We start from the raw sequence: 21041 nt of genomic DNA, 5'->3' as shown, positions 1-21041 counted from the left end.
TTGGGAGGCTGAGGCAGGAGAATGGCGTAAATCCGGGAGGCGGAGCTTGCAGTGAGCCGAGATCCGGCCACTGCACTCCAGCCTGGGCGACAGAGCGAGACTCCGCCTCAAAAAAAAAAAAAAAAAAAAAAAAAAAAGTGAGCTTTGGCAGAGGTCAAAGGAGGGTCACGGAGAACATTTCACTAAAGGGTAAAAGGGAATGAATGGGTTTATTCTGAGGAAATGGAAGATGATATTGTTAAACAATGAATGAATATTTCCAACCTTCTACTTTAAATCTAATATTTTGGTTTTTATTTTTGTTGTTGTTGTTTTTTTTTTTTTTTTTGAGACGGAGTCTCGCGCTGTCGCCCAGGCTGGAGTGCAGTGGCGCAATCTCGGCTCACTGCAAGCTCCGCCTCCCGGGTTCACGCCATTCTCCTGCCTCAGCCTCCTGAGTAGCTGGGACTATAGGCGCCCACTACCGCGCCCGGCTAATTTTTTGTATTTTTAGTAGAGACGGGGTTTCACTGTGGTCTCGATCTCCTGACCTTGTGATCCACCCGCCTCGGCCTCCCAAAGTGCTGGGATTACAGGCGTGAGCCACCGCACCCGGCCTATTTTTGTTGTTTTTAAAAATTTAATTTTAAAATGGAGACAAGGGCTGGGCACGGTGGCTCACCAGTAATCCCAGCACTTTGGGAGGCTGAGGCGGGCAAGATCACTGGAGGTCAGGAGTTCGAGACCAGCCTGACCAACATGGTGAAACCCTGTCTCTACCAAAAATACAAAAAAAATTACTCGGGCATGGTGGCGGGGGCCTGTAGTCCCAGTTACTTGGGAGGCTGAGGCAAGAGAATCGCTTGAACCTGGGAGGCAGAGGTTGCAGTGAGCCGAGACTGCACCACTGCACTCCAGCTAGGGCAACACAGTGAGACTCCATCTCAAAATAAAATAAAATAACATAACATAAAATACATAACATTAACTTAACATAAAATAAAATAAAATAAAATAAAAAAGAGACAAGGTCTTACTAGGTTGCCCAGACTGGTCTTGCACTCCTGGCCTCAAGCAATTTTCCTGCCTCAGCCTCCCAAAGTGTTAGAATTACAGGCGTCAGCCATCATGTCGAACCTAATCTAATATTTAAATCTTTATTACATGCAGCCAAACTGATATCTAAATTAACACAATTCTCAAACTTCTGTCTCCAGCCCAGACCTCTATTCTGAGCTCTCATACTCAATTCTACACTGGATACCTCAACCTAAGATGTCCTCTAGTTGTCTCAGATACAGTCCAAAACGGAATTCACCATCTTTCCCCACAAACCCATCTCTCCTCCGGTGTTCCCATCATTCATCCTAGTGCTCATACCAGAAACCTGGAAGTTATCTTTGACGATTCCTGATGCCCCACATTCAACGAATCACTTTTCTCAAGTACATCCCTCCTCTTTGCTACCTCCATGTTCAAGCCACCATCCTCTCTCTTCTGAATTATTAGAAAAGCTTCCTAAATCATCACATGTGCCCCATCCAACTCATTCTGCAGGGCAGCCTGAATCATCCTTTGGAAATGCAACTTTGGTCATACCATGTGCCAGCTGAGAACTTTCAACATCTGGCCAGATGCAGTGGCATCTTGTAATCTCAGCAATTTGGGAGGTCGAGGTGAGTGGATCACCTGAGGTTGAGAGTTCGAGACCAGCCTGACCAACATGGAGAAACCTCATCTCTACTAAAAATACAAAAAATTAGCTAGGCGTGGTGGTGCATGCTTGTAATCCCAGCTACTTGGGAGGCTGAGGCAGAAGAATCGCTTGAACCAGGGAGGTGGAGGTTGCAGTGAGACGAGATTATGCCACTGCACTCTAGCCTAGGCAACAAGAGCAAAACTCCATCTCAAAACCAAAAACAACAGCAACAACAAAAGAACTTTTCAACATCTCCCAGTGCTGTAAGAATTGAGCCCAGATTCCTAATGCCACCTACAAAACCCTGGTCCAATGCTCTTATCTCATCCCCTACCAATGCCCCTTGCTCTCTCTATTCCATCCACACAGGCTTCCTTTCAGTTCCTTCTTTCCCACCCCACAAACCCAACACGGGCTACTCCTCAGGCTGGAACACACCTCCCAACCTCCATCCCATCCCCACTTGACAGACTGAGTCCCATTTATCCTTTGGGTCTCAATTTCCCCAGGGAAGTGACCCACCACAGTCAATTACACTGCCTGTACTTCTTCACATAGCACTGATCATAATTTAATTATTTGGTAATTATTTAATTAACATCAATTTCCCCGACTAAGCTGTAGTGTCTAAAAGCAGGGGTCGTATCTGTTTAATTCACATCTGTATCTCCAATTGCCAAACACAAATTAAATTAGTAAGTATTTGTTATGACTACATATAGTAGTTAAAATTTCTGCACAAAGAAATATATGAAAAAGGAAGTTTCAAAGCTGTATTATCTTTAGAATAAATTTTTTTTTTTTTTGAGATGGAGTCTCACTCTGTCGCCAGGCTGGAGTGCAGCGGCACAATCTCAGCTCACTACAACTTCCACCTACAGGGTTCAAGCGATTCTCCTGCCTCAGTCTCCTGAGTAGCTGGGACTACAGGCATACACCACCATGCCCGGATAATTTTTTGTATTTTTAGTAGAGATGGGGTTTCACCATGTTGGCCAGGATGGTCTCGATTTCCTGACCTCGTGATCCACCTGCCTTGGTCTCCCAAAGTGCTGGGATTACAGGTGTGAACCACCGTGCCCGGCTATAGTAAAATTTTTAAAGTTATTCAGAAGAAAAACTCAGTCTAATGATTTGACCATGGCTATTAAAACATTTTTGGTTTTAAACATGTGTTTAAGAAAAAAACCAAACATGCTCTAACTGAAGTGAAAAACCAAGGGTAAATTATTTTTTCGAGACGGAGTGTCATTCTATCACCCAGGAGGGAGTACACTGGCCTCATCTCAGCTCACTGCAACTTCCACCCCTGGGTTCAAGCGATTCTCCTGCCTCAGCCTCCTGAGTAGCTGGGATTACACATGTATGCTACCACGCCCAGCTAATTTTTGTATTTTTTTAGTAGAGACGGGGTTTCATGTTGGCCAGCTTGGTCTTGAACTCCTGACCTCAGGTGATCCACCTGCCTTGGCCTTCCAAAGTGCTGGGATTACAGGCATGAGCCACCACCCCCCACCCAAGGATAAATTTTTAGTGTGTGCTGGGAGTGACCCCTCCCTGTGCTCTGGAAGGCTCAGATTTTTAAACAAGGTCCATACACCCCTCCAAGAGTCCTACCATCAGGCAGAGGGTCAACCCAGTGTTTGTTGAGTCCCATGGGAATAGAATCCATCTCAGCTTCCCGCTGGGCCTGCTTAAGTTCCCGCCTTTCTTTGGCCAAGGCACTCTGCATCATTGCTGCTTGGGAGAGGGAGCCATCTGGGTTCTGGTGCAACAGAAGAAAAAACGACACGGATTAAATGTCCATGAAATAAAATGTAGATGTTAAGCCCCTGTAATCTAAAACATGGGAACACATCTGGAATAAAGTTCCTATCAGTGTAACAGACTATACGAAAGAAATGGATACACCGTAGCACATTCAGATAAAATGAACAAGGACAATAATAAATCATTGAAGGAATTGAATGTTTAGTTTGAAGATGAGAATCCCAAAAGAGATAGGAATGATGTGCTACCTTTAAATGTATGAAGGACATAAGAAAGGGATAAGAATTTTTCTGTATGACCCCGGGAACCAAAATTAAGACCAATGTGGACACTTCAGTGAGCGAGGTTTCAGGTCTGCCCAAAGAAGTAGGGATCAGATCCATCTCATGATGAAAGGTACCTCCTTAAGGGCTGGTGAATTCCCTGTCACTAACAATGTCATGCAGCTATGAGATGACCACATGAGAAGAACCCTACAGAAGAATCGTATGTGTGGATTACAAGCATTACATATGTGCTGGGCTGGGAGACCTTTAATATACCCTTTTCCATACCTAAAATTTTTACCGTTCTATAGATTCTGGTTTAGATTCCCTTCACAGCTCTGCCCTCCCCAACACCCAGTGCTACAGCTTTCTATGGTGGCCAGCCCTAACTGCTCAAGTAAATTCTTCAAAATTGCCTTTAAATCTGCAAGATTCAAGACCTAAGGAAACCATACAAAGGCAATGATGGTAGATTAAGCATTCCTATCTATCTCTGCTTCCATCCAAAATACACAAAAGGAGCACAAAAGAATAAAACAGGCAAAAGCAATAAAGCCAACCCAACCTCCATTTAAAACAAAATTATTCTAGACCCTGGCTAACAGCCAATAATACTTTATGTGGCCTAAGTTCTACTTACGCAGATCTAATAACCTGACCCGTTACTTTAGAAAAAGAAGTCCACTTGACATTTCCAGGTTGAAGGTTCAGAAGTTCTCACCTTGACGATTTTAATGGGGCTCATGTCCATGCTTTGCTTAGTGTGTCCTCTCAGGAATGGAGGCTCTTCCTCAACCAATTCAATCTCAAGGTCCTCATCTAAAAGTCCCCCCAAAAGAAGAATTAGCCATAAACAAGAGAGAATAACAATTTTCACCAAAACAATTAATTTCCATAGACACCAACAATCTTTATCAAAAACAGCTTCCCCTGTTGGGGTGTGGGGGTCATGCCTGTAACCTCAGCACTTTGGGAGGCCAAGGCAGGAGGATCACTTGAGGTCAAGAGTTTGATATCAGCCTGGTCAACATAGTGAAACTCCATCTCTACTAGAAATCCAAAAATTATCCCAGCTTGGTGGTGGGCACCTGTAGTCCCAGCTACTTGGGAGGCTAAGGCAGGAAAATAGCTTGCACCCAGGAGGCAGAGGTTGCAGTGAGCTGAGATCAAGCCATTGCACTCCAGCCTGGGTGACAGAGTGAGACTCTGTCTTTAAAAAAAAAAAAAAAAAAAAAAAAGCCAGGTGCAGTGGCTCTCACCTATAATCTCAGCACTTTGGGAGGCCAAGGTGGGTGGATCACCTGAGGTCAGGAGTTCCGGACCAGCTTGGCCAACATGGTGAAACCCCATCTCTACTAAAAATACAAAAAAATTAGCTGGGCATGATGGCACGCACCTGTAATCCCAGCTACTTGGGAGGCTGAGGCAGGAGGATCACTTGAACCCAGGAGGCGGAGGTTTCAGTAAGCCAAGACCGCGCTACTGCACTTCAGCCTGGGCAACGAGAATGAAACCCCGTTTCAAAACAAAAAAAGCTTCCCAGGTCAAAGGATGGCAATACAAGTAAAACTCTAACCTAGGTGACTATTCCCGCTACCACCTGCCATTTCTAGGGCATTTGTGCTCCAGTCCAACAACTGATCAGACCTACTTTCGAAAGAAGTTAAACCTATGAGAAAATACTCTCTGACATTCTAAATGGTACTAAGGCATTTGCCACCCAACTTCATTATGGAATAATTCTTAACCCATAATAAATTTGCAAAAAATTAGTTGGACAATTGAACAACACCAGGCGGAACTTGCTTACGCTTATGGCAGAAGTATAAATGGTACAGAAACCAATAGAAAACAATTTGGAACTGCCCAGTAAAGTCAAACACACACATTTCTTACTACCCAGTAATTTTTAAGACAGGGTCTTCCTCTGTTGCCCAGGCTACAGCACAGAGGCATGACCACGGCTCACTACACCCTCGACCTCCCAGGCTCAAGCAACCTTCCCACTTCAGCCTCCCCAATGGCTGGGAGTACAGGCACATATCACTATACCTGGCTAATTTTTTTTTTTTTTTTTTGTAAAGATACGGCATAGCTATGTTGCCAGGGCTGGTCTCAAACTCCTAGACTCAAGCAATCCTATCATCTCAGTCAGCCTCCCAAAGTGCTGGGATTACAGGGCTGAGCCATGACACTTGGCCTACCCAGTCTATGTATTTAGGAAAAAAAAAGAATGTTTTGCACATAAGCACTGAGATACAATATAGCAATTTCAAAATACTATTATTCACAAAGATTAACCAAAAACCAAGAAACAACTCATATGTCCATCAAAAGTAAAATGGATAAATTATAGACAATTTATATATACTCTATAGCAATGAAAATGGATAAAATACCACTATAAATATCATCATAAATATAAAAAATATGTAAGTCAAAAAAAAAAGAAAAATGAGTTAAGTTCAAAAATACACAACACAACATAATGTTTAGGAATAGATATGTAGATGGTAAAACTAAAGAAAAGCAAGGGAGTAATTAACACAAATATGAGATGGTGGTTACTTCTAGGAGGACGAAAGAAGATCTAAGCAGAGGGGAGCACATAAGGGCTTCAGAAGTGCTTGTAAAATTCTACTTCTTAAGCTGGGTGGCGAGCACGTTGGTGCTCACTTACTATTATAATATATAAATTACAGAATTCTATTATAAGACTTCATAATTTCAAAAAAGTCATTATGGGCTGAGGTAAAAGTTGTTTCCAGGGCAACTCAGAGGTAATCTAGGTGGATCCAGGATTTTCAGAATAATTACCAAGAATATGAGATCAAATTTACACCCAAAAATACAATTATAACTTTTTATAACCTGAAAGCTTTTTTTTTTTTTAGATAGAGTCTCGCTCTGTCACTCAGGCTGGAATGCAGTGGCGTGATCTCAGCTCACTGCAACCTCCATCTCCTGGGTTCAAGCAATTCTCCTGCCTCAGACTCCTGAGTAGCTGGGACTACAGCCATGCGCCCCTACACCCAGCTAATCTTTGTATTTTTTTAGTAGAGACAGGGTTTCACCACCTTGGCCAGGCTTACCTGGCCTCAGGTGATCTGCTGGCCTCGGCCTCCCAAAGTGCTGGGATTACAGGCATGAGCCACCACGCCTGGCCGAGAGATTATTATAAGCAACAAGTATAATAATACATAAGCACTTGTCAGAAAAATGAACTTCTTGCTTCCATCATGGTGAGATCCTTTTTTTTGAGAGATGAGTAGTGAGATCCAAAGAACAAGTGATTAATAGCCACTGGGTTAAACTACAAGCAAATCACCCAATCCAATGGCTCAACTTGCCAATTATCCTTCTCAATCCAACTGGACTAGTTACCTTCCTCATCATCCACCTTAGGGAGAATGCCAGTCTCTTCATCAAAGTCTGGAAACTCTTCTTTGGAAAGGACATTGGCAGCAATCATCTAGCCAAAGAAGAGAAGGCAGCATTTGTAACCTGCTAAGATCAAAACTTTTTTTGTTCTTTTTTGTTTTGTTTTGTTTTGTTTTTTTGAGACAGGATCTTGCTCTGTCACCTAGGCTGAAGTGCAGTGACCTGATAAAGCTCACTGCCACCTCAAACTCCTGGGCTCAACCAACCTTCCTACCTCAGCCTCCTGAATAGGTGAGACTACTGGCGCACACCATAATACTTAGCTAATTTTTAAATTTTTTCTAGAAATAGGGTCTCACTATTTGTCCAAGCTGGTCTCAAACTCCTGGCCTCAAGCAATCCTCCTGCCTTGGCCTCCCAAAGTGCTGAGATTACATGTGTCAGCCACATGCCCAGCCAAAACTCTTCTTTTCTAGGAGAGTTAATTACAGAGGTTTCATGTAAGAAACCCAGTTTTTTTCTCCTCTGACCCACGATGTCGGGACCTCAAATGTCCTATGTCCCGTTCCAGGGTTGGGGAGGTGGTTCTCCAACATGGCGCTGTAAAGTATAAGCTCAAAAGTATCATCTCCAAGAAGAGTTATCTGCTCTTCCCTTGTTTCCACAGCACTCTGGTACATTTATTATATAATATGTAGGCCAGACATAGCAGCTCATGCCTATAATCTCAACACTTTGGGAGGCTGAGACAAGAGAATCATTTGGAGCCCAGGAGTTTTTTGTTTGTTTGTTTTTTGAGACGGAGTCTCGCTGTTGCCCAGGCTGGAGTGCAGTGGCGTGCTCTCGGCTCACTGCAAGCTCCGCCTCCCGGGTTCACGCCATTCCCCTGCCTCAACCTCCTGAGTAGCTGGGACTACAGGCGCCCACCACCACGCCCAGCTAATTTTTTGTATTTTTAGTAGAGACGGGGTTTCACCGTGTTAACCAGGATGGTCTCAATCTCCTGACCTCGTGATCCGCCCGCCTTGGCCTCCCAAAGTGCTGGGATTACAGCCGTGAGCCACCACGCCCGGCTAAGCCCAGGAGTTTAAGATAAGCCCCGGTAACATGGCAAGACTGTCTCTACAAAAAATTTAAAAATTAGCCAGGCATGGTGGCATGTGCCTGGGGTCTCAGCTAATTGGGAGGCTGAGGTGGGAGGATGGTTTGAGCCTGAAAGGTTGAGACTGCAGTGAGCCATGGTCACGCCAATGCACTCCAGCCTGGGCGACAGTGCAAGCAAGAACCTGTCTCAAAAATAAAGTAAAAAATACGTAACCCCTCACAATTATTTGTTTAGATCTGTCTCCTCTGCTGGACTTTGAGCTCCTTAAGCATAGGAACCATGACATATTCGTCTTTATAGCCCTAGCTCTGCATGGTGCTTGACACACCACGGTTATGATATTTAGTGAAGAAAGATGAAAATAATAGGCTGGGCACAGTGGCTCACGCCTGTAATCCTAGCACTTTGGGAGGCAGAGGTGGGAGGATCACCTGAGGTCAGGAGTTCAAGACTAGCCTGGCCAACATGGTGAAATCCCGTCTCTACTAAAAATTCAAAAAAATTAGCCGGCGTGGTGGTGGTTGCCTATAATCCCAGCTACTCAGAGGCTGAGGCACAAGAATCGCTTGAACCCAGGAGGCGGAGGTTGCAGTGAGCTGAGATCACACTACTGTCCTCCAGCCTGGGTGACAGAGTAGGACTCTGTCTCAAAAAAAAGAAAAAAAAAAAGAAAACAATAATGAAGACTTACATAGTAATTACCATATGCCAGGCACTAACCTAAGAGTTTCACTTTTTTTTTTTTTCTTTTTGAGACAGAGTCTTGTTCTGTCACCCAGGCTGGAGTGCAGTGGCATGATCTCAGCTCACTGTAACCTCCGCCTCTCGGGTTCAAGCAATTCTCTTGCCTCAGCATCCTGAGTAGCTGGGATTACAGGTGCGCACCACGACGCCCGCCTAATTTTTTGTAGTTTTAGTGTAGACAGGGTTTCACCACATTGGTCAGGCTGGTCTCGAACTCCTGACAGGTGTGAGCCACCATGCCCAGCAACTTTCACCTTTATTAACTCATTTAATCATCATACCACCAACGCTGGTCCTGTTTTATAGATGAGGGTACTGAGGCACGAGGTAGAGTAGCTTAGCTAAGGATTACACGGCTAGTAAGTGGCTGACATGGTTTGGCTGTGCCCCCACCCAAATCTCATCTTGAATTTTCACGTGTGTGGGAGGGACCCAGTGGAAGGTAACTGAATCATGGAGGCAGCTCTTTCCCACACTGTTGTCATGATAGTAAGTCTCATGAGATCTGATGGTTTTAAAAAGGGGCATTTCCAGCCAGGCGCGGTGGCTCAAGCCTGTAATCCCAGCACTTTGGGAGGCCGAGACAGGTGGATCACGAAGTCAGGAGATCAAGACCATCCTGGTTAACACGGTGAAACTCCGTCTCTACTAAAAAATACAAAAAACTAGCCAGGCGAGGTGGTGGGCGCCTGTAGTCCCAGCTACTTGGGAGGCTGAGGCAGCAGAATGGCGTAAAACTCGGGAGGTGGAGCTTGCAGTGAGCTGAGATCCGGCCACTGCACTCCAGCCTGGGCGACAGAGCGAGATTCCGTCTCGGAAAAAAAAAAAAAGAGGGGGCATTTCCCTGCACAAACTCTCTTCTCTTGCCTATTGCCATGTGAGATGTGCTTTTCACCTTCCTCCATGATTGTGAGACCTCCCCAACCACGTGGAATTCTAAGTCCAATAAACTTCTTTCTTTAGTAAATTGCCCAGTCTCAGGTACGTCTTTATCAGCAGTGTGAAAACAAATACAGTGGCCAAAAATTATCCCAGGCCATCATGCTCCAGGGCATACCCCTAAGCACCATGCTATATACTGAATGACTATGTGGCCATGAAAACTAATGGCCCCAACCTGTTTGATCTCCCACTTCTCTGGGTCAGAGATTCGGGTGAGGCGCTTGCGTTCCAGTGAGTCGTCCTCTACTTCAGGGGCACTGACAAGGGACAGGTGAGTGGGTCTATCAGGATTCCGCATTGAGGTCTCCTCATTGGTCTCCCCGACAAGATTTCGCCGTCTATTTGGGTTTAGATCTTCTCCAGACTCTTGATCCACATCCTAAGGCACAAAAACAAGGGGGCCAGCTCACTTGCTGTCTTCTTCCATTCCCTTGGCCATCAGATGTAAGAAAAGGCTGACCATCTCACTTACCTTCATGCTCAGGCTGGTCTTGGTCCCCGTGAAGGAGAGCACTTTGACTTTGACCCTCTGGCCTTTGCTCACCACATCAGCTACATTGGCCACACGACCCTCCCGCCGGAGCTCAGAGATGTGCACTAGGCCTTCCCATCGCTTCCTGAGGGAGAGTCAGACACATCTGGAACATGATAAAAAATACTATCCCCCAACCAATTTCTACCCTTATTGGAACTAACAAAAGAAAATGGCCTCAAACTCAAGAGAAAAGTACCATGAAGGTGGTCAAACAATCAAATAGTATTATCACTCTCTCCATGGGGAGACATGGGGTGCGGAAGCAAATTCTATCTGTCCCAACAAGCAAAGGACAGATCTCCTGAAGACAGAGAAACGAATAAAAGGCTCTGTAACATTTCAAAAGAGTCAATTTCTAAGAATCGTGTATGGCTGATTTGACTAAAGTGTCATTAATCAAAGTAACTTTTTAGAATGTGAAAATCCTCAGTGATAAAAGAAATTCTGCCCATCACTGGTGTGGATAGAAGAGCACCAGTCATTACCTGAGTCCTTCCAGCTGCACAAAGCAACCAAACTGCATGATGCTGGTAACTTTGCCATTATAAATGTCACCAATGGTGGGCTCTTCTGGAGGAGGGCGGTCCACATGCTTATCCCGCCATCTATCCAGATTCCGCTCTCCATATTTGTCCCGGTCCTTCCGGTCTTTGGGGGGACTCTGACTCCTGCTCCTGGACCGATATCTAGACTTTGCTTTATTCCTCTCCCGGGTCCTGGAACGTGATCGAGAGCGGGATCGGTGTCTCCGCTTGTGGTCTCTCTCTCGGTTTCGTTCCCTATCTCGGTCTCGATCTCGATCTCGGTCTCGATCTCGGCTTCGACTCCGCTTCTTCTTCTTTGTCCTGTCCCTAACAAATCAATAAGCACCTGTCTTAAAAAAAAAACCAATCCAATTTCATCTTTGCATCCCCAAGCACCCAGTACAGTGCCATGCACATGGTAGGTGCCCACTAGGTTTTGAGCTGAATTAGTTTCAATAACTATGACATCCCTATAAGCCAATAAAGAATCAAGCCACAAACATATTCTGCCTCTTTCAACCCTGATTTCTATATTCTGAATATCCTAGCATTTGCTAGATACACTTAGCAGGAAGCAATGAAAATAGATCCAACAATATGATATATGACCAGTCCAGATTCTGTAAACTTGCCCAAAATTTTGCTTGGCTGGTCCACAAAATTCAACTATCACAGTATCCTAAACTTCCAAAGGACAGGACACTAAGGACAAACCGGTGCTCAGTATCTCTCTGCTTCTCCTGGACTGCTGCACTGGGCATTAAAGCTTCCAGTTCTTTCAGGACATCCACAGCAACTTTCACATCATCTTCATCCAACATGGTCTGCAGAGGTAGAGGCCAGCAAAGTTAGGAGAAAGAAAAAAACCACTCAAGAATCAGCTCAGGTACATCTATAAATCACTAACCACTATGTGAGGGAAATGGAAGAGGGGCAGAGATTTCCAGCTTGATTCAAGATAGATGCAGAAGAAATGGAAAGAAGGCTCTTGAGAATCACTGCTACATTTGACAAATCCCCTTTGTCCTTAATACAATTCTATGAAAGGCAGTTAGATATTAATCATCCCTGCCATGAAAGAATGCAAGTGATGATTATATAAAAACAGGTGTTAAAAATTTTAAAAAGCAACTCTCCCTCTGCACTCTCTGCCTCCCTCCCCCCACTCCAGCTTAATGTTTTTCCATAGTCCTTATTGCTATCTGCTATGTTACATACTTATTTGTTTATTGCCTATCTCCTCCCCACCAGAATGTTTACATGTTTATTTCCTGCTCTGCTCCCTACCCCAAAATTAGGATATAATCTCCAAAGGCAGAAACTCTTGTCTGTTCTGTTCACGGCTGTTACCCAGGTACTTAGAACAGTGTTTGGCATACAGTAAGTACTCAATAAATATTTGTTAAAATGAAATTTAAAAATCAAAACGCTTTAAAAATTAGACCCTTAACAAGTAACAGAGCAAAAAAAGAAATCTAATTTCACACGTCTGGCATCTGTTCCAGAACCTTATTTCATATTCCTAATCACTACCTCCCCAAATTCCCAATCTCATTTCCCTTGAATATCATTCTCAGAACCCCTTAACATGTTCAATACATAGTACATGCTCAGGGAGTGATCAAACACTTTCTTTTTTTCTTTTTCTTCTTTTTTTTTTTCAGACGGAGTCTCGCTCTGTCGCCCAGGCTGGAGTGCAGTGGCCAGATCTCAGCTCACTGCAAGCTCCGCCTCCTGGGTTTACACCATTCTCCTGCCTCAGCCTCCCAAGTAGCTGGGACTATAGGCGCCCGCCACCTCGCCCGGCTAGTTTTTTTGTATTTTTTAGTAGAGACGGGGTTTCACCATGTTAGCCAGGATGGTCTCGATCTCCTGACCTCGTGATCCACCCACCTCGGCCTCCCAAAGTACTGGGATTACAGGCTTGAGCCACCGCGCCCAGGCTGATCAAACACGTTCACTCTTAAAAATAAGTTACAACAAAGGCAAACTTAAAATTAATAAAATTACTAATGAGACAAAGAAAAGGGGTTGGGAATATATATTTATAGTAGACATTCTCAAAATGGTATCAGTACCCGAACAGAAGGGTTGTCCGGTTGGCAAAGGACTGGGAAGAGTTCCTTCAGTTTTTCTTTTTCTGTTTTAGGTTTAACAACTGGATCTTGTTTCATTAAAGAGCATGAAGGGGTTAAAAAAAAAAAGATATATTTAATATTATTAATGATTAACAAAATAACTTCAACATTAGATTTGTATCAAACCGAAACAGAACATGGCATTTTGCTATATATTAATCGTACCTGTTACTATAAATGTAATTTAATTTTCTAAATACATTGATCACAAACTATCTCAAAATGTAGCAGAGAGAGGAGTGTAAAAATACTCATTTGGTTATGTCTTATCTTTTTGATTTTGTCTTAAGTTGTTTGAAACTTTTTTCCCCCTTGAAACGGGAAAAAAACCTCTGTCATTCAGGCTGAAGTACAGTGGTGCAACTATGGCTCACTGCGGCTTCACCCTTTTGGACTCAAGCAACCCTCCTTCCTTAGCCTCCCAAGTAGCTGGAACTACAGAGGCACGCCATCATGCTTGGTTAATTTTTAAATTTTTTTTGTAGTGATGAGGTCTCTCTATGTTGCTCAGGCTAGTCTAAAACTCCTGGGCTCAAGTGATCCTCCTACCTTGGTCTCCCAGAGTGCTGGGATTCCAGCAGTGAGCCACTACGCCCAGCCCATTTGAAAAATCTTACTGGAACATTTACTTGCTCAGTAACTGCTGAGAGGAAAACAAATGCAATTTACAGGATGTTCAAAATCTACACCATTCTAGAAGCTAAGCTCAGGTGGAAGCTCTGCTTACCTTTGCTAGTGGAAGGCTTCGCTGGAGGCCGCATGGTTTGTATGAGACGCAGCAAGTTACTAATAAGAGAATCCTTTGAAAAGAAACAGAACAAAAATGGTCAGCTCCTGTACCAGTGCTTAAATACACTTTGAAAAAGGAAAAGGCAAAGAATGTCCTTTAGAGAAGGGTGGTTATGCACTGGAATTTAGCTAATTGGAATAAATGAAACATAGATTATCAACCTGGTGTAGCATGAACCTAGTATAGCAGCTTCAGAGAAAGTCTATACTTAGGACTCTTCGGGGAGAAAAGTTATTAGGCTCCCTGCAACCATTTTATTTCACAAGGTTTAGAACTACCCCCAAAACTCGTTTCCAACTTCCTGACTTACAGAACAGGAATATAAATACCTACAAAAACTTAATGATGAAAATCCTGCCCTGTTTTCCTAGAGAGGTATCACAGAAAATCTGGTTACATTACCCCTACCTAATGGCATGAAAACATTACACACTTAATGGCTTATTTAATTGATACGTATAAAATTGTCTCCTTCCTATATCAAACTCCTATATTAAATCCTATCAAAATTTAAATTCAATAGTGACATTAAAACATAAATTATGTAATCCCAGCACTTTGGGTGGTCAAGGCGGGCGGATCACAAGGTCAGGAGATCAAGACCATCCTGGCTAACATGGTGAAACTCCGTCTCTATTAAAAATACAAAAAATTAGCCGGGCGTAGTGGTGGGCGCCTGTAGTCCCAGCTACTTGGGAGGCTAAGGCAAAAGAATGGTATGAACCCGGGAGACTGAGGTTGCAGTGAGCTGAGATCACGCCACTGTACTCCAGCCTGGGCAACACAGCAAGTCTCTGTCTCAAAAAAAAAACCCATAAATGAAAACATTAATATCTACAGATTGTCTTCTCCAGATATACATACCGTAAATTCTGCACCATTTTTGACGAGGGAAGCCTTAAAAGTATCAAAGGTGGTATTTTTCTCAGCAAGACTGATCACAAATTCAGCTGCAAATAAGAAACAGAATTCAGAAAAGAAGAGACATGAGCAAGAAATCAGTTTTAAGTATGGTAAAAACAAAACTAATTAGGTTATCCAACAGTCATAAAAAACAAAGACCACCATCTGATAAGGGTAAAGAGAGAAAATCTGGCCAGGTGCAGTGGCCCATGCCTGTAATCCCAACACTCTGGGAGGCCAAGGTGGGTGGATCACTTTAAGATGAGCCTGGCTAACACAGCGAAACCCTGTCTCTACTAAAAATACAAAAATTAGCTGGGTGTGGTGGCAGGCGCCTGTAATCCCAGCTACTTGGGAGGCTGGGGCAGGAGAATCACTTGAACCTAGGAGGCAGAGGTTGCAGTGAGCCGGGATTGTGCCACTGCACTCCAGCCTGGGTAACAGAGTGAGACTCCGTCTCAAAAAAACAAAAAACAAAAACAAAACAAAACAAAAAAGAAAACGAGAGAAAATCTAGACTGCTGAAATTATCCACGCATGTTCTAGTGAATTTATACAAATGAAAGGAAGACATTACTATAAAATGGCTCAATGTAGCCCTTGAGTGCATTTAAACTAGGAAGACCTATTTGCCGCACATCATGGTACCCTCTTCTCACAAAACTACTACCTGGGCACGCTGCCACCTAGACTATAAAGGTGACAATAAAAAGCATGAGCCCGTGCAGACAAAGAGGCACACAACAGAAGGACAGACCCAATCTGTATGTGACAGTAGGCAGCTGCTGGGTGGTGCAATCTCCACATTGATGAAAGACTTACTTTTCCCCCAATTTTTTTCCCACAAATCTGCCTAATTCTTTTTTTTTTTTTTTTTTGAGACAGAGTCTTGCTTTGTCGCCCAGGCTGGAGTGCAGTGGCATGATCTCGGCTCACTGCAACCTCTGCCTCCTGGGTTCACGCCATTCTCCTGCCTCAGCCTCCTGAGTAGCTGGGACTACAGGCACCCGCCACCACGCCTGGCTAATTTTTTGTATTTTCAGTAGAGACAGGGGTTCACCATGTTAGCTAGGATGGTCTCGATCTCCTGGCCTTGTGATCTGCCCACCTCAGCCTCCCAAAGTGCTGGGATTAGAGGCATAAGACATGCGCTCGGCATACCTGACTAGTTCTTGAAACTTTTTTTTTGAGAGGGAGTCTCGCTCTGTCACCCAGGATGGAGTGGAGTGGTGTGATCCTGGCTCACTGCAACCTCTGCCTCCTGAGTTCAAGCGATTCTTCTGCCTCAGCCTCCCGAGTAGCTGGGGCTACGAGCGTGCGCCACCACACCCGGCTAATTTTTATATTTTTAGTACAGAGAGGATTTCACCATATTGGCCAGGCTGGTCTCGAATTCCTGACCTTGTGATTTGCCTGCCTCAGCCTCCCAAAGTGCTGGGATTACAGGCATGAGCCACCGTGCCCAGCTAGCAATTCTGCTGTCTCAGCCTCCCGAGTATCTGGGATCACAGGTGCCCTCTACCATGCCTGGCTAATTTTTGTATTTTTAATAGAGATGGGGTTTTGCCACATTGGCCAGGCTGGTCTTGAACTCCTGACCTCAGGTAATCCTCCTGCCTCAGCCTCCCAAAGTGCTGGGATTACAGGCATGAGCCACTGTGCCTGGCTTAGTTCTTGAAACTTCTAATATTAGAGCTATTTATTAATTAAGCGACTTTCAGACAGTGGCTTACGCCTGCAATCCCAGCACTTTTGGGAGGTCATGGTGGGCAGATTGCCTGAGCCCAGGAGATCAAGACCATCCTGGGCAACATGGCAAAACCCCATTTCTACAAAAAATACAAAAATCAGCTGGTGGTGGTGGTGTGCATGTGTAGTCCTAGCTACTCAGGAGGAGACTGAGATAATAAGCCTCATACTCTGAGACCCACAAAAAAATTGTAATGCTTTCATTTGAATACTAATCCTAAAAAAGTAAATGAATAAATAACATGAAAGATCTAGGTGACTAACTCATAAAGTAGTACTACCATACAATTTCCATCCTGGAATTTGCCTTTATCTTTCTGATGAAGGGAAAGCCAAATGCCATCAGGCTACATGAACACATCTTATGCATAATAAGTTAGTAACATTGTCAATGGTTAATACTTTTTGAACATTACCATGTGCCAGGCACTATGCTAAGTACTTTTTATGGGTTACTTCATGATCCCCAAAACAACCCTCACAAGTAGGTTCTACTACTGTCCGTTTTACAATGAGGAAGCTGACAGTTTGAGACACTGACCTACCCAATAATAACTAGGGGGAGCTAGGAATAAAATCCAGGCAATCTAACTTCGGAGCCCATATTCTTTCAAGAAATGTGTAGGGAGAACTAAGTCCCATGGTGCTAGGCATGTCGTGCTCAAAAGAGCCCCTCCCAAAGCAGTCAGCAGCACATTCACACTGCCAGCCATCAGTAATCAGTTGTTTTTTTTTTTTTTTTTTGAGACAGAGTCTCGCTTTGTTGCCCAGGCTGGGGTGCAGTGGCTGGATCTCAGCTCACTGCAAGCTCCGCCTCCCGGGTTTATGCCATCCTCCTGCCTTAGCCTCCCAAGTAGCTGGGATTACAGGCACCTGCCACCTCGCCCGGCTAGGTTTTTGTATTTTTTAGTAGAGACGGGGTTTCACCGTGTTAGCCAGGATGGTCTCGATCTCCTGACCTCGTGATCCGCCCGTCTTGGCCTCCCAAAGTGCTGGGATTACAGGCTTGAGCCACCGCGCCCGGCCTTTTTTTTTTTTTTGAGACGGAGTCTTGCTCTGTCACTCAGGCTGGAGTGCAGTGGCACGATCCTCTCACTGCAACCTCCGCCACCCAGGTTCAAGCGATTCTCCTGCCTCAGCCTCCTGAGTAGCTGGGATTACAGGTGTGCGCCACCATGCCCGGCTAATTTTTGTATTTTTAGTAGAGACAGGGTTTCACCATGTTGGTCAGGCTCTGGTCTTGAACTCCTGACCTCGTGATCCACCCGCCTCGGCCTCCCAAAGTGCTGGGATTACAGGTGTGAGCCACTGTGCCTGGTCCCATTAATCAGTATTTTTAGTTTTCACAATTATACAGGGGAATCATTAAATTAACTGAATCCATTATAAAAAATTAATTCATAGTTTAAAAAAATTCATTGATGAAAACAGTAAAAATAACATTAATTTAAATGATAATCCAGTATTACAGCTCTTTCAGAATTTGTCTAGCAGGTTTTCCAGTATTCATCAGAAACTCTACTATCTCAACTCCCCCAAAAATTAAATACATAAATTAGTAAGTCATTCATCAGGGTCAAAAGCAAAAGAATCAAGTCAGCAAACAAAACATAAAAGAAGCAAATATATGCCTTTCTGTTATTAAACCCAACTCTGCCAATTTCGTTTCAACAAAAAACAGTCTGTCACATTAAACCAATATTAGTACTTTTTTTTTTTTTGAGATAAAGTCTTGCTCTTGTCGTCCAGGCTGGAGTGCAATGACGTGATTTCGGCTCACTGCAACCTCCGTCTCCTGAGTTCAAGCAATTCTGTTTTCTCAGCCTCCTGAGTAGCTGGGATTACAGGCACCCACCACCACGGCCAGCTAATTTTTGTAATTTTTTTTTTTTTTTTTTTTTTTTTAGTAGAAATAGGGTTTCACCATGTTGGCCAGGCTGGTCTCAAACTCCTGACCTCAGGTGATCGGCCTATCTTGGCCTTCCAAAGTGCTGGGATTACAGGCATGAGCCACTGCACCCGGCCAATGTTAGTACTTTTAATGTTACTGGTTTTATAATTCTGTATTTAACAGAAAAAGCATATTTGTGAGTTTTCTGCAAATTAATTGAGATCTTTAGCTATATATAAATTAAAAGAATACGGAGTTTATACCTTGCTCTATTTTTGTACGTAAATGAAGTGAACATCAAAACAAACACTGGAAGATGTCAATAACTTTTTTGTTTCCTCTAAAAGGCCAAGGTATTAGGAGTTAAAACGAAAACAGAGAGAAAAGTAAGCTCCCTGAAAGCAGAAATCTGTCTCATTCTCTGTGGTATGCCTAGCCCCCAGCTCAATATTTGCTGAAAAAAGGAAACATATTAACAAGATAGCAAAACCGACAAAATTATCACCTCATTGTTAACTGAAAGAGAAGAATACTGCGGAAAAATTACATATGACAGACACATCTTGCCTGGGAGGCAAGAAAAAAAAGTAAACAAAAATATACTGGCATCATACTTTCGGGCATCTTCCTAAGTGCTACATGGTGACCCTGTGAAGACATTGTGCCACTTCACAGATGAGAAAAACAGCTTCAGAGAAACTATGAATCTTACCAAAGGTCACTCGTCTAACTTTCCTAACCCCTCCTGTCACCGGTCCCTTCCCTTCCATCCCTCCAATTGATGATTTCATCTTCATTTAGAAAACTGAAGAGTGGGCTGAAATTCTCTCACTCATCTTCCTACCACCAATCTCTAAACTCATCTGAATCTGCAACTATATTCTCTGTCCTCGCTCCTGTTACAACTGAGGAAGAAATGCTGTACTTACCAAAGGTCAATCCCTCCATTGGTTGCCCTTCATCCCATCCATCCTCTTTACCTTTGTAAGGGCTTCATCTGTCTATGGCCTTAGCTCTAGGACCCTAAACTTTTCTAATTCCTCAGTTTGGGTTCCCCAGATGTAGTCTGCCCCAAAACATCTAGTGACTGGTGTTTAAGACATAGTACAGGACCCAATGGCTCACTCCTGTAATCCCAGCACTTTGGGAGGCCGAGGCAAGAGAACTGCTTGAGCCCATTAAGTTTGAGACCAGCCTGGGCAATACAGTGAGACCCCCGTCTCTACAAAAAATTTAAAAATTAGTGACCTTGGTGGTGCGCGCCTGTAGTCCCAGCTACTCGGGAGGCTGAGGTGGGAGGATTGCTTGAGCCCAGGAGGTGGAGGCTGCAGTGAGCCGAGATCGTGCCACTGCACTCCAGCCTGGGCGACAGAGCGAGGCCCTGTCTCAAAAAAGAGTACAGAATGAACGGTCAAAGAACACAGTTAAAAGCACAGATGCTGACTGCTATGTCACAGAGTGGCGTGAAGACCAAATAAGACAAATGTCAATAAGGAGCTGAGCATCGCATCTAGCACACAGTGAGCACCCAATAAACGTCAGCCATCATCATCGTCATCGCAGCACCTGATCCTGTTGTTGTTAAACATGTTTAATTGAGGCTGAAAAAAAACCCACAAAAAACAATCAAGCAGAGATGATCGCCCCGGACTTCACTGACAGCTCTGGAAAAGTTTCTAAAGTTTCTTGAGGTCTCTCAAGTCGAGGCCACGGCAGCGGGTACCCTGGGTCCGGGTGTCTGCGACAGAGAGAGACAGACTCATACGAACATACTTTCTGTCCACCAACCACCTTTCTCCTTCCGCTTCCCTCAATCCCAAACTGAGGCCACAGGGACCTCCCCGGGCTCACCAAGGTCCTTGTCGTTGATCCCCAAGTGATTGTCCAGCTCAGTGCAAACCTTTGACACCAAAGACAGGTACTCGAGTTTGGCAAGTTCTTCCGCGGGGCCTGGCTCCGACCCGATTATGGCTCCCGCCATGGCTACAGCCACAGCCATGGCTATAGCTTACCCAGGACCTCACGGCCGGCGATCAGAGCTACTCGGGCCGGCTTCCAGCTTTCATTTCCGGGTCAGTGCGCGTCCCCTTTGTTTACGGGAAATTGAAAATTTGAGGAACAAATCAAGTCACAACTGGATGGATCATAGAGAACGGACAGGAAGTGCTTAAAGAAGGGACAGCTAGAGTGGGTTACTCTGCACGCCGACCTGCGCCCTCTACAGGCGAGAAAAATCTCCGCCCGCTCTCAGGCCCGGAAACGTTCACTCAGCGCCCTCCCACCCTGGGTCGGCAGAGGGCGACCCCGGCCTGCACAAGAGAAGCCGGGAGGAAACCGCAAAACAGCCTGCGCCTGCGCTTTAGAACACTTGAAAAAGGAATCTTAATGCACGTCTGGAAAAAGACAAGCTTGCTTTACTGTGGATCCGCAAATTCCCGGCCTCACTTCTTTGTGGTTCCTGTCGTCCGATCTCAAGCGACCCTTGACAAGCCAGTAGGCAGTAGATTGACTTCTCTCGTTTTACACAGGACGAAACTGGCACTTCCACTGCCAGCTGTGGGCAGTGGGCAAATCAATCTCTGGGGCCTTAGTTTTCTCATCTGTAAACTAGAATAATGTTGTTCT

The 21041-nt window shown here is 44.4% G+C and overlaps 1 protein-coding gene and 1 non-coding gene across 10 annotated transcripts in view; one reads left to right on the top strand and one right to left on the bottom strand.

Annotated features, from left to right (window-relative positions):
• DHX8 (DEAH-box helicase 8) overlaps positions 1-20581 on the bottom strand; it is a 44193-nt gene extending 23612 nt beyond the window's left edge. For 2 of the 9 annotated variants that reach the window (XR_003116161.1, XM_025361431.1), the window contains exons 1-11: positions 20268-20581; positions 14738-14823; positions 13811-13883; positions 13024-13109; positions 11660-11769; positions 10907-11272; positions 10359-10503; positions 10062-10265; positions 7099-7186; positions 4436-4533; positions 3296-3443 (exon numbers count right to left, since the gene is read on the bottom strand). Coding sequence is in view for 8 of the 9 variants with exons in the window: in XM_025361431.1 (XP_025217216.1) it covers positions 3296-3443; positions 4436-4533; positions 7099-7186; positions 10062-10265; positions 10359-10503; positions 10907-11272; positions 11660-11769; positions 13024-13109; positions 13811-13883; positions 14738-14823; positions 20268-20415 (1552 nt within the window). In the remaining variant the exon portion in view is untranslated. Of the gene's footprint in view, positions 1-3295; positions 3444-4435; positions 4534-7098; positions 7187-10061; positions 10266-10358; positions 10504-10906; positions 11273-11577; positions 11770-13023; positions 13110-13810; positions 13884-14737; positions 14824-20267 lie in introns of all 9 variants that reach the window. The other 7 variants (XM_025361426.1, XM_025361429.1, XM_025361425.1 and 4 more) reach the window with 5 other exon arrangements.
• LOC112610449 lies at positions 17986-18046 on the top strand. The gene has a single exon (XR_003116350.1). It is a non-coding gene; the product is annotated as a U7 small nuclear RNA (small nuclear RNA).
• Positions 20582-21041: the final 460 nt, after the last annotated feature.

The sequence above is a fragment of the Theropithecus gelada genome, chromosome 16 (assembly GCF_003255815.1).
Source record: "Theropithecus gelada isolate Dixy chromosome 16, Tgel_1.0, whole genome shotgun sequence".
Taxonomy (NCBI): Eukaryota; Metazoa; Chordata; class Mammalia; order Primates; family Cercopithecidae; genus Theropithecus; species Theropithecus gelada.
Note: the sequence above shows the minus strand (reverse complement) of the source record. Positions and strands in the feature narration are given on the sequence as shown.